Below are 13,571 nucleotides of genomic sequence, written 5' to 3' on the forward strand. Positions count from 1 at the left end.
AAAAAAAAAAAAAAAAAATGGTGCTACTGTCGCAAAGGTTTTGCTTCAGGGTAAAAAAACCCTGTTTAGGAATTAGGGGTCAGGCTGCCCTTCCAGAGATGAAAACTACATGCATTAATTTTTTTTTAAGTGACCTATATAGCAAGGGGAGAGGGGGACCAACACATTCTCTGGGTTCATTGCTGACACCTCCTCATTATTGCATCATTAGTCATGTGATAATTGCAAGGCTCCAGGTCCTAGAGTCACACGATCATGCAAGAATTTCAGTTTTCATTTTTACAAATAGGGTTGTGGCTGCAGAATCTGAAACACCAGGCAACAAATTTAAAAAAACCCCACTGTTCAAGAAAATCACAATGTTTGGGGTTCTGGTTCATGATATTTGAATGTTTGAAGCTGGCAATACTGGAATATATATAACATAGCTCTGGCTGGAACCCAGTTGGGATAAGTCAGAACTGGAACCTTTTTCTTCAATGGCCAAATGTGGATCCTGAACTCAACCCCGCCAGAACATTAGGAACATCCAGCTTTTCTGAGCCTTCATGGTTCAGTTGTATTTGGACCAAGACTTTTGATTCCAGTTGATTCTATTTCTTAAGGGCCAAATCATAGCTTGGAAAATAAGGGGGGCTAATAAAATGAAGGTAAGTTCTGCCTCTCCTCCCTTATGGCTCAGTCTCGTTCTCTCCAACCACTCTGAATCAACACCTCCTGACAACCAATTTTGGTGAGACACTTCCTGAAGGGCTGTAGACAGGTAGTGATCAGCAGAGGAGGTAGAATGGAGCTAAACAGGTTCTATAAAAAAACTCCCAACTCTCCACTTGTTCAAAGTTAAAATAGGCTGATTTTAATATTAACCTGATTCATTTTCTGTCCTGCCTGGCAATAATTCATGTGGCACTGAAGAGCTGAGAGAGCACTTTTGTCCTGTCCTTGTGTCTCTTTTCACAGTCATAGTTTTTGTGGAGCTTCATTAGCTTAGAGAAAGCTAATGTGAAGGTAGATAAGTATAGCAAGCCACACCAGTTGTGTGTTTATTTAAAAAAAAAAAATAGCAGCTATAATCTCCCAGTTTCTGGTAAGCGAGGTAAGTAACGGGGAAGTGGCTGCCAAACGGCTCTGCTCTACATAAAAGGCATGTTTTTTGGAACTTGCTTACTAACCTGGACGAGGTCCGGGGTGAGGCGCTTTGCTTTCAGCCACTTCTGGAATCTCTCTGTCTTCCTCAAGACACGCTCAATGCTGCAGCCTTTTGTATTGGAAACGGAAGTACAAATTCTCTTGTCAGCCTGGTCATGCTGGTATTTGGTGGTTAACCTGGTGATGTCAACCAGTCGCCAGCTTTTGGCATCATCAGTGTAATTCCCGGAATAACTGAGAAGGTAGTTGGGAGGCAGTTTCAAGCGAGGAGAGAGCCAGCTGTCAAACCTGCCAAACCAAAACAAGGTCCCAATGGAGAGCATGTTAATCAGCCACATGAAATAGGATAACCTGGGCACCACTTCCAGCTTTTATGTTAAACTCTACAGGCTAGAAAAAGCATTTCATCACTTTGAAAATGTTTTAAATGATGGAGGGCAATAGTGAAAAAGAGATCAGCAAGTTTCGGAGGCTTCAAATTTGATTTCTTGGTAAGCCTCTTTCCCTGCTCCTTGGCCTTCCCTGTAAACCTTGTAAATGCCTGTAGGTATGCTTAGCAACCTGCAATGTGGCTATTTAACAACAGTGCCTCCGTACCAGTAGCCTGGTACTTCTGAGTGACCCTGTGAGATACAAAATGATGCACTTTCAGTAGAGGAAAGCCTTGGTAACCAACTAAGTTTCATTTTAGGCTTATGAGCCTGTACTTATAAACAGTGTGGGGGGAGAGGGAGACAAGTCCTGTCAGGTATACAATGTGTAGTAACCCCTTAAAAAGTCTGGAAGCATGCCAGTGGGCCTCTATCATCTGCTGCAGAAGCCACCAGAACTCCAACAAAGAAGTGTGTATACACAGCCAGCCCTTGTACAATGTTATATATGTTCAGATATATATGTTTCCTAACAATATAGAAACCATTTAGAAAACAGCTGTGTTCATGTGGTTTCCTAATATATTTAATACTGTGTGGACAGCATGGACAAATGGTTATAAATGACTAAAGATTTAAATAATCAATGTGAATACATTGTACAAAGATGAATGGTGAACCAAGGAGGGAAAAGACGGAGAAATAAGATTCTTTAAGTGTTTCCGCCAGATCATCCAGGTCTGTAAATCTGGGTCAGTTGTAATGGCAATGGTTCTGTTCTGAAATCACCTTTTTACAATGAATGTAATATACCCAGGGACTGCAGTACAGATTGTAAAAGTAATTACTAGTAAATATAGCCAGTATAACAAAGCTGAGGTCCAAAAGTAGTTCTTGTTTAACGGGGAAAAGATTAACTGTACTTCTGTGAGGGAGTTTTCCTATGTAAGGTCTCACAAAACAATTCATAAAATAAAAAGTTAAATCCTGTCAGTGGCATGAGTATGAGAAGCAAAGCAATGGCATGGATAGCAATGGTTAGGGTATGTTGTTTGTGAATGTGACCACTTGTCCAGGAAACAATTCAATAGTTCTTTATAAACTTCCCAGAGAGATGTCACTGTGTTACCAAATGTCTTGCTGTTGTCTTATCACAATGGCAACTAGTGGGGTATCAGTTGTCATTGCTGATAGAAAACATGGATCTTTATCAGGGCTATTCCAGGTATTCTTTTGATGTGGTGTGATTACATTAGCCATGCTGCATGTGATGGGGATTCTGTAAAGAGAATGAATACCCACTGAAGTCCAAGCTGCTTTTTTTCTACCTACAAGGCTAGTGTATTAAACAGCACTGATCAGTGCCTCTTTCAGTTGCTATTTGACTGTCTTTGCACCCTGCCCTTCTGTTTTCTTCCTAGTACACTGTAATATAGCATGTAAAATTGATCCAGCAATTACACTCCAGGCTGCATAGGGTGGAATGAACCAGCCCCTTCAGAAAATACTGTGATGGAACCACATGAATAGAGATATTGACCATGAAGGAAATTCTGACCTTTTGGTATTTCCTTTCTCCTAAAAAAAATAATGCAGTATCCTGTGAAGCACACTCCTACAAATGTTGGGTTGGAATGACGGAGTTATCAAGTTGATCTCGGTGAAACATCTTGTTTCAAGAAGGTTAAAATGCTTATTTTTGACATGCATTGTATTATATATTAGTCAAAATGATGATGTTGAAACAAAGGCCCTTGAAAATGTTTTTTGTGGAAAATTTCTATGAAATCAACACATTCCTATGGAAACCTTGAGTCCGCTGAATCAGCATTTTCCAGCAGAGAATTGTTATGCAGGAAAAATCAATCTGCTCTAGTACACAAGATAATCTTTAGGTTTGGTCACCTTATTTTTTTCCTAAGCCCTTGGCCAACAAATTTTAATATGGGTAGTTCAAGGAGGAGGAGGGGCATGCTATAAGGCTCTCTTTTCAGTCCTCAGCTATTGAAATCAGAGGTCTGTCTGAGCCCATTATGGCCTATGAGGCTAGTGAACTTAAGACATGATGGTTTCTATAGTCAACATTATATGAAGGAATGAGATGACCAGTATCATGTCAGGCCACTTCTGATCCCCAGCCTAAATGACCAAGGACAAGTTGACTGGAGGCAATGCTGTAGTAAGGCTCAAAGTTGCACTTCCAGAGTCACCCTAAGATGCTTAACCATGCCTTTCAAGTGAGTTGGTGGGCTTAGGAAGACTTCTGACCTTGACCTTTTTGTGGACCATTACTGCCCTCTACATACTTAGGGATCATAGCTGGGGTCTGGCAGCTAGCAACAGCATGGCTCCTTACTCAGCTGTGATCTCATGGCAAGGGGTGGAGGTGGCATAGGAATGCCAAGGGGTAGCCTTCTGCGTAGTTTGGCAGTAACTAAGGTGAGAGAGTGTTTGAACTGCCCAGTTCTCTGGGGAGAGGAAAACAGAAGGGGCAATTGCTTCCGATGCACAACTCGATTGTAGCTATGGAGATATTGTGCTGATCTGTGCCTCTCCACACAGTATTGCATAGGAGGAGAACATATGGGCTGTGCAATTACATGCTGAAGAGTTTTCTTGTTTTATCAGCCCCCTCAGCCATGCCCACACATGTATTTAATATATAATAATATAAGGGCACAGATGAGTATTTTGTAAGTAAATCTGTAACACACGCAAATAATACGACTTGAACTCTAACTTTCCATAGCACAATGTCAAACATCCAATGCCAATAAAGTCTCTGAATTAGGAAATCCTTTCCTATGCACTGAGGAGAGATTTATAATTAGATCTCATCATAAATTAAAGTTAATAATTCAAAGTCAAAGTAGGATTGGCAGGAGCTTCAGTGGATACAATTAGATGAAAAGGCATTACCAAATTAAAGTAAGTTTGAAAATTGAAGCTGAAAAGTTTTTGATCCTGAGTAAGGCAAATAGTGCAAAGGAACTTTGAGAGATGCTGTGTGGAGAAGCATGGATCAATGCAACATCTTCATAGTTACAGCAGAGTTGTTCAAGAGAAACTATTTCCTGTTCTTTTTTTCTCGCTCCACAAAACTGGGGAGGTCAATTCCCTAACCCCCATCACCGTAGATGTTTATTTAGATTTCTTCTATTCAGAAATTCTGCTTTAAGTGTTAATATGTTTAATCTATCCCCGCTTTGATCAGTTGATGATTTCTAGAGCTAAGTGAATCATTTGCATCAAATAAATTACACCATAAATTACCCAACTGTGGAATGGTGCTGTTTCCTCCTTTTTGTTACATAATGTAATGTTGCACTCCTCTCCATAACCCAAAGTAGAAGGAGTTTGCTATGGCACCAGCTCTCACAAGAACTTGGCAGATTCATTCCCTGTAGCGAAGGTTTGAAGTTGTGCACATTGCCACCGCATTGTATTGGAAACCTACCAACCATCACAGCTACTTTCATGCTACCAGCTTTCATCCTAAGCACACCACTAGAGCCATTGACTACAGCCAAACTCTGTTGCAACCGGATCTGCTCTGACCCCACTGACCAGGCTGAATACCTTCAGGACTTGGAGCAAGGATTCTTGCAGTTACAATGCATCCCAAAACTGTAGCCACTCAGATTAACAAAGCTAGACTCAGATATTGCTCTGACCTGCTACAATACCAATCCTGGGACAAGGACAACAGAATCCTTCTGATTGTCACCTATGTGCCCCAACTTGAACACCTAAGGCAAAACATTAATGGCCTCCAACCCCTCCTGGAAAAGGATGATTGTCTCAAGACAGCCTTTGGGGACAAACTTGTCTTGGCTTACAGACAGCTTCCCAACCTTAAACAGTGTTTGTCAGCATACTAATGAACATCTATTCTCACTAAGGCTCCAGGCCTTGAAATGGACCCAGATGTCTGATCTGTCCCCACATCAATACAGACCACAGCATCACTGGACCTAATAACACCATTCAAGATTCATTCACCTACAATTCTACCACTACAGGGTGATCTCTATGTGTAAGAATGAATGAACACTGTTCTGATGTCAGCTACAGAAAGACACAAATACCTGGGGCAGAACACCTTAACTTGCCTGGACACCCCATTACTGACGTCAGGACTGCTGTTCTCAGGCAAAATAAATAAATAAATAAAATCCAGTTTTAACAGGAAACAGCAGAATAAGAATCTGTCCACAAACTAGACCCTTTTAAGTATGGTTTAAATAGGGACTGTGGATTCTTATTTCAGTACCTGAATTAGTTTTTGTGACCCCCTTTGTTCCTGTTGGTTTACTGCTCATTTGTTTTTCTTTCCTAGCACTGCCACTCTCTCCCTGTTCCTGTTTCTGTTCCCCGCCTCTTGTCTTTTCTATTCTAATTCCTCTCTCCTTTTTATACTCAGCTTCCTGGATGTCCTTTCACAGCATCTGATGAAGTGAACTTGGGTCCATGAAAGCTTGTGCTGTACATATATATCCTATTTAGTTAGTCTATAAAGGTACATATCTACCCTGCCTTCATGGTATTTATCATCAACCTGAGACTTCTTTTTGGTAGACAAGTTAGGGTAGGATTTTCAAAATAAAGAACAATAATGCTTATTTATTATTGTGGTTTGATTTGCATGTTACTTCCTTAAGTCTCTAATCAGTAAGCAGCCTGCTGTGCTAGGCATTGTATGTTGCACAACTGGAAGTAATTTTTTAAAATGTTGAGCATAGGTAGGCTTAATGATTTGAATAATTCAATTGTGCATATACATTGGAGCCTTGGGCCAAACATGCAGATGGATAAATGCAAATTGTTTCTTCTTACACAGAGCCATATACAGATGCATGAAATGTAATTCTGACTGCTGGTTTGAGAAAGAATGACATGATTCTTCAGCAGAACTTAAGGCATAGTAACACTACCATCCTCACAATGCTTCTGTTTGGCATTGTGTATAGCAGAGACTTTGATGGCATGACATGCTCTCCAGGTACAAAATTCATCCTTGCATGGTGCCACAATAATAAATTACTTGTATCAAATCTTACAGTTGGGGGTCTGCAATTGCTTGGCCAACACTAATTGATTAAGATTCTAAGCTGCCTTCATAACTAATGCTTTTGTTTCAAAACATTTTTCATGGTGATAAATGCAAAATGAAAAATTGGAACTCCCACCTCCACTTTCATCATGAGTCAAATTGAATATATTGTTTGACCCAAAATAAAATATTTTAATTTGGGCTGAGGTTTTCAACTATTAAAATTAAATTTAGGTAACTTTGCACCTGAATGTCCTTGCAACCCCTCAAAAATAGAACAGTTCATTTAAAAATTGTCAACATGAAGCATTTCACCATTTTCAGCTGCTTCTTCCAGTTGCTTGTATTTGTGGCTGGATTTATTTAACTGAATTTGACACAAAGTCATTGAATAGTTTTTGTCAACCCCATTCTACTTTTTTCAGTGATTAGGACATGGAGTGGAGCTGTGGGGAGTGATGATACTAACCACTTTAGAGAAAAATGTTCAAATAAGCTTATCAGTCTGCTAGAGATCTGTTTTGAGTTGTTTGTTTTTCTTAAATTGCTGGCAACATAAATGTGCCTTATTACTAATTAATTTACATCATTTGACTGTACAAAGTGTAACCATCACAGATAATTAATAATTATTGCACTTTTAGTAAGGCAAAAGCTTAGATTGGAGGGCAGAAGCAATCCTCTCCTTTGAGGGATATGTACTCCACTGTGTACAGTAGTCCTATAGGGTCATAGGAGAAGCTCTTGGACATTAGGAAGCTTCTGCACGTTACTGAAGACAAATTTAGATACAGAAACAGCCAGTTCAAAAGTCTGCCTAGGTCCCTGTTCTGCACAGGGCTCTGCTGTTTAGAAGATAGTTTTTTCCTCCTATCGCTATGCAACACTCAAAGGACACACGCAAATATGCAGATGAAAGAACTTCTTTACGGTAAGGGGGACCGGCATCTGGAATAGACTTTCCCAAGGAGGCGGTACAGTCCCCAGCCTTGGAAGTCTTTAAGAGGAGACTGGACAGACATCTAGCTGGGATCATTTGATCTCAGCTGTATTCTTGCCCAGAGCAGGGATTTTGGACTTGATGATCTTTCGAGGTCCCTTCCAACCCTTCATTTCTATGATTCTCTGATCTTCCAGTGAAGAAGCTGTCTTCCCTGCTGAAGCATCTTGTGCTCAGGTGACTACTACAAGTAAAAAATATGTAGAGTCTATGCTTGCTTAACCTGCTATAAGACATGCTGGTCTTAATAGGAGAGCAGAGAAACTGATCCTGGCACCTTACATGAGTGTTCTTTGCTCCCCAGGATTATAAGGGGGGAGGTTACTAGTACCACTACCCCAGTGGCAATGAAGTGCTAATGCTGTTACCAGTGCACATGGAGAAGTTAGAGCAGCCCCATATGGTGATGACAGAGTAACCAAATCTGTATACCTGTAGGTGATGGCACTCTGAGTACATTAGCAGACTTATTGTCACTATATATTATTCATTTATATTGCAGTAGGTCTTCAAATCCCCAGCCTGAGATTAGGTATCCAAAGTCAGTGGTGCTATGTTGATTAACAAAAGTGGTGGATCTACTGCTAGTGTATCTACTGCAAATTCACTCTGCTTTTTCAGAGCATGGGCTGTATCTCATTTGCAAAGCATCTAGCACATGGCATCTGTGCATTGTTGCATGACAAATACTTGACAACAGAAGAGAACTCCTCATAAGTAGTAGTAATGTGTACTAGCTACTCTGCTTTTATTCTGACTGACTTTCATGGTTGATATAAGAATGCCAGTGTTGTGAGGATCACAAGCCCCACAAGCCAGAGATCATCTTTCCTCTATGTTCTTGTGGAGTACCTAGCACTGTGAAGCCCTGAGTCACCATTGTAATAAAAATAATAACAACAGAATTGATGATTCTATAGTAGTACTGAGTCAGTCTCAGAAAAAAAAATGTTATGGTTTTACCGAGGTACATTTTATATGATGATGTAGAGATACAAAATGTCATGTGTCTAATATTACTGTAGTTGCATTCCAGTACAAAAACTATACTTTTACTACAGTCCTTTTCCCCTTAGGTTCCTAGATCTATAAAAGAGAGTGTCCAGAGCTCTATAAATCACATTAGAAACAATAAACCTTTCCCCTTCTCCTTTTCTTTCTTCTCAGCTACAACAGAGTTTTGCTTTTAAGCCTGAAATCGGCTGGATCAGTCTGCAAATGACTTAGATACAAGTTTAATTAATCTAGAAGCACATGCAATTTTCACAATTGTCTTTACGTTTGTAGTGAACACTCCTAAAATCATAATAATGTTTTAGCCTTATCTGCAATTAGGCCAGTGTATCTAATTTGTAAAAATGTGTGTGTGTGCGCACACGTGAGCGTGCACAGACTTATGTATACATTGAACTTAACTAGCATGTGCACATTTTGTGATGCAGTTGGTACTAACTTAAGAAAAACCCATATGGCTCTTAGTGTTTATGCTGTGGCTAGAGTGACTTGATACAGGCTATGAGGAGCTTTACTCCTCAAATGTACCTTCCCTTTGGTCAGCTACTTATTAGAAAATAATTCCACAGACATTTAAGCAGATAGGTGTACAGTTTTTCCCCCAGTGCTGTTTCAAATTGGTTCAGAGCCATTCTATAAACAAAAAGTTATGAAGTTTAACTGACTTCATATTTACTTTTAAAAGCATGACTCAGGACTGAAATGTGATGATTTCTTTTTAAAAAACCCATACCGTAGACACTAATTATAAAAACTTGATGTGGTAATGGAAACCCAGTGATAAATTGCTTTTACAGTAGTTTCTTCCTAAAGTACTTGGAAATGTTAAGGCATCTTTCACATTACTATGCAGAACATTTTCAAAACGATCGTGCTGAGTTTTCTGACCTTATTTCTTCTTTAAAGAATTTCTTGCAAATCGACGTCCCGATGCAGGCATTGCACTTATCAAGTCCCAGAAAAGTCCGGCCAAAACTGTAGCTGGGTTTGAAGTGGGGCACAGTAGGAGAGGTTGTTGCTTCTGAGAGAGGGCTGCAGCTCAGAGTCAAGAACTGAAGCAATGGAAACAGACCTACAACATTGCTGGAAAGGTAGTAGATCCAGCACCCCATCTACAGTACCTGCAAGCACTGCCTTTTGGAAGCGGCTCAATTCTATATTCTTTGCACCTTTTGATGATCTCTGTCTGCGGTTGTTGGCCTCTCAATGCAGTGTGAGGAACTTGGTCCAGGAGAAGCATAAACCATCCCCATCCTGCCAGCTGGTTGGTGGGTCTATAGATTTGAGTTCTTGATGAGAAAGAATATGGTGCATGGTGGGAGGTGAGGAAACGTATGGAGGATGCAGATAACTTGGGTTGCCATAGTTACCTTTCCTCTACTTGGTGCAGCTGTTTCAGCCCCTGTTGACCCCACCCATCACCAGCTTGGAAAACAACAACAAGAAATGCTCATCTGCACTTTATGCAGACAAATGAAGGATATCCTGTTGCTGTAGCCCAGGGCATACAAAGGACTCTGTATAGAAGTTACCCCAGATATGACAATGACATGGCAGAAGCACACAGTTTAACATAAGCAAAAAGTTGAAACCGTGTCTTATTATTTGCATTACTATATATGTAGAAAAGGCACAGGGCCTTGGCCTTTGCATAGCTCAAGTTTGCTTTGCTTCTTACATATCCCCTTGGCTCACATTTCCCCTTATAGCAGTAAAGCTCTAAAGATTGCCAGAGGGTGCGATTGCTGTTCTGTTTCTTGATAATTGTGTAGTTTAAAGGTTATCATGTTGCAGTCTTTCAAATTGTCTTAGATGCACATAGAATGCAGTCTAAAACTTTCAAAAGCAACTAAGTGACTTAAAAGTGACTGATGGACTGACATACCTAAATTTCCACAGATTTCAGCAAGACTGACATTTTTCTCCAGTCTTCTTCCACTTTGGGAGGGACTTGGTAAAATATTCAAATATTCCTAAGAAGGTAGTAGTTTTAAAAGGCAATAACAATTACTATTGCAGACAAAAGACTGCTAAAATAATGTTATTTCTAGGGTGTGAAATCAGACACTCAAAAGTTTAGGAAGTGCTAGAATTAAGATTGCCACTAAAACCTTAATTAGGTCTCCTTGTGTATTTGCATTATGGTATAGTTCATTAGTAGCATGATTACATGCTATTTTCTCCTCATGACCACTGCCTCATTTAGTGCATAGGATGCTGTTGTTCAGGGAAAGAAAGAAGGTTACATGGTGGATGAGACATGTCAGTAGAATCCCATCCCACGCTAAGAAGGAAGATCTACTGATAGTCAAGATACATAGTTAATTTACCAACTCAGCCACAGACCTTGGGCAAATGATTCCCCAGTATTTTTAAAGAAACAAGAATATAATGCATTTTATTATACACGTCTGTAACAATCCTTCCATCACATACTATCAGGGCTCAGCCCCTGATCCTTCAGCATTGCAGCATATACAGCTTTATACAAAAGCTGTCCTACCAGCCAGAAAGAAAAGCCAGTTACTTCAGAGTGGGGAATAAGCTGGCTAGAAACAGGTCTAGGGTCCAGGGACCTGGCCAGATTTTGTCGTGTTTTTCTTCTTTCCAAAGCTGAGAAATAGAAAGTCTCAGTCCCGCCTGGCTTCCTTGGGAAGGAGGCATGAGCTCCCTGGGCCATGTGCTGTGTCTGCAGGAAGTAGTTTACTGGGAAGAGCTTCACCCCACAGTCTCTTCCCACGTCTCTGAGAAGATCTCTGATCCTGGGATTCTGGCTGGGTCTGGTGACAACCGAGGTGCTAAACTTCTGGGGGAGAGAGCAGGGTGCAGCTCCTTAAAATGCTCCTCTTGATTTACTTTGGCATTTGTGAAATAGCCGTTGTTTCCCCTGCACTGGCACCGCAGCTAACCTCCATGACCCCGGGGCAATCTCTTCATCACCCTGCACTTCAACTTTCCCTATGTGAAATGAAAATAACGACAGTTACACACCGCTCTAAAGCTAGCTGGAATCTACTCATAATAAGAGTCAGAAATTAGTATTCATTGCATGTCTTATATATGTCTTATGCAAAGTCTGTTCACTTTGGGAGGGGATTAGTTAAATATTCAATTGCAGTGCCTATGGCTTTTTGACAATCTGTGGGACACAGGTACTGCAGCTCCTAAGTCGCCAGTAGGTTGGTCAGTGGAAACTGGGCGCAGCAGACAATTTGCCTGAAAAAGTCATTGGCCTGCTGTCCCTGGATAATATATAACTAAAAAGTGCTGTAGATTGAATGCTTTTAGGTACCCTTCAGCAGTGACAACTTCTGTTTGATTTCAGGGATGTGCCCAGTCTAGAACTGCTATTGCAAAATATTTAAACAATGGGAGTTTGATGACAGAGCATGAATGAGATCTGCACATGGGTGACGAGAGTCCCTTTTTTCCCTTCCTGTGCAGTTTCACTGCAAAGCCAGGCATGTGTCTGAACTGCATTCATTTCAGAGCAGACTGGGGGGGCACAAGCAGTGTGAACTGGTGTCCATCCTTTCTTCAAATGGACCATCTGTTATTGCTGCATATTGCAGCACTGATGCTGTGATGTCATCTGGCACCACTGAAAGCAGTCGTTAGAGTATATAGAAATGTATCTGGGAAAGAAGACAAGTTAACTATATGTTATCTCCCATTTTACAGAGGGGGAAAACTGAGGCACAGGTGGTAGAAAGGAGCAGTGTTTCAGCTGGCAGTAAAAGGTAGGAATTCACGAGTTCCAGATTCATGCACATCTTACTATTTCTACTTGTTTATTCATTGCAAAAAAGATGCATATTCAAGAGGTTTCAGCTCCTTGCCCAATGTTCTACACAGCTATAACAGTCTATGGCTGTTGCTGGTCATCCCCACTCCATATGTCTGTTCTGTCCTTCCCAGACCAGTCCACACTGGTCAGGTGGATGATCAAAGAATGTGATATGTGCAGACTTGTCTTTGAACCCCTCCTCCTCCTTGAAGAGAGACTGCATGGACTTTCATTGGCAGTGGTCAACTGCAGTCTCATCCAAAACTGCGCATTTGCAAGATTATGTGATTTTATCACCTTGTCTCAGTTTTCTCCTGCAAAATGCAAATAATATATAATTACTTATCTTTTACACGTATTAAGAGGATAAATTAGATGCACCAAGATCATGCTCTTTGTATTTAGAATGGACAGAATTGCAGTGCTTAGCCCTGTTCTCTTCATATTGCTTAGCAGCAATTTAAAATAGTATTAGCTAATGCGAGGCAAATAAATGATGGGTTATAATCACATTCTTTAATCATGGAGGCTTGACTAGGCATCCCACAATTTCACTACGAGTTGCTAGGCATCCCACCATTTGGAGTAAAAAGCACCCAAATTGTAGAGAGCCTAGGAGCAGCAGTTTGTACATGGAGATATCTGCCTACAGTGCTGTGTGCTTATTATTGATATGGTACTGTGTTGTGGGGATGGAGCACTTTGGAAGCAAAGTAGCTTAAGCAGCATGGAGTTATGCTTAAATTACATTGATACACTTTTACCAATACATGCCATATTAGTGCAACTTTTCCATATAAACAAGGCCTAAGATGCACATTTTATTTGACACAGTTCAGACTAGGGCTGTGTGAAGCTTCAGTTACCGATTTGATTTGGAGGCGATTCAGCAGCCAAATCTCTGAATCTGAATTGAATCAGGAGACCCGTTAATCTCTCCGAATCAAATCGGAAGCTCTGATTTGATTTGGAGAGATTTGACGATTTGGACGTAGACACAGCTTTATATGTTTTTTCTACATACCTCAAGGTACCAGGCAGTTTGTGAATGCTGAGATGGTGGGGCATATGAAGCATCCCATGACAGTGTGGGGGGGGCCCCCAGCGCACTTGGTGGCAGACCCAGAAGTGGCAGTGCACTTGGTGGCAGACTTCTGGGTCTGCCGCAGAACATGTGGGCCGCCCCCCCCCCCCCCC

At 40.9% G+C, this 13,571-nt stretch overlaps 1 protein-coding gene across 2 annotated transcripts in view; it reads right to left on the minus strand.

The window, feature by feature from the left end:
- CUNHXorf36 (chromosome unknown CXorf36 homolog) overlaps positions 1–9,865 on the minus strand; it is a 25,310-nt gene extending 15,445 nt beyond the window's left edge. Inside the window, exons 1-3 of one of the 2 annotated variants that reach the window (XM_019525407.1) lie at positions 9,476–9,865; positions 2,650–2,799; positions 1,173–1,437 (exon numbers count right to left, since the gene is read on the minus strand). In XM_019525407.1, the coding sequence (XP_019380952.1) occupies positions 1,173–1,437; positions 2,650–2,799; positions 9,476–9,699 (639 nt within the window). In that variant the 5' untranslated portion in view covers positions 9,700–9,865. The remainder of the gene's footprint in view (positions 1–1,172; positions 1,438–2,649; positions 2,800–9,475) is intronic. The other variant, XM_019525408.1, reaches the window with a different exon arrangement.
- Positions 9,866–13,571: the final 3,706 nt, after the last annotated feature.

This window comes from Gavialis gangeticus, unplaced genomic scaffold, assembly GCF_001723915.1.
Source record: "Gavialis gangeticus isolate Ggan-Ray unplaced genomic scaffold, GavGan_comp1, whole genome shotgun sequence".
In the NCBI taxonomy this organism is placed as follows: Eukaryota; Metazoa; Chordata; order Crocodylia; family Gavialidae; genus Gavialis; species Gavialis gangeticus.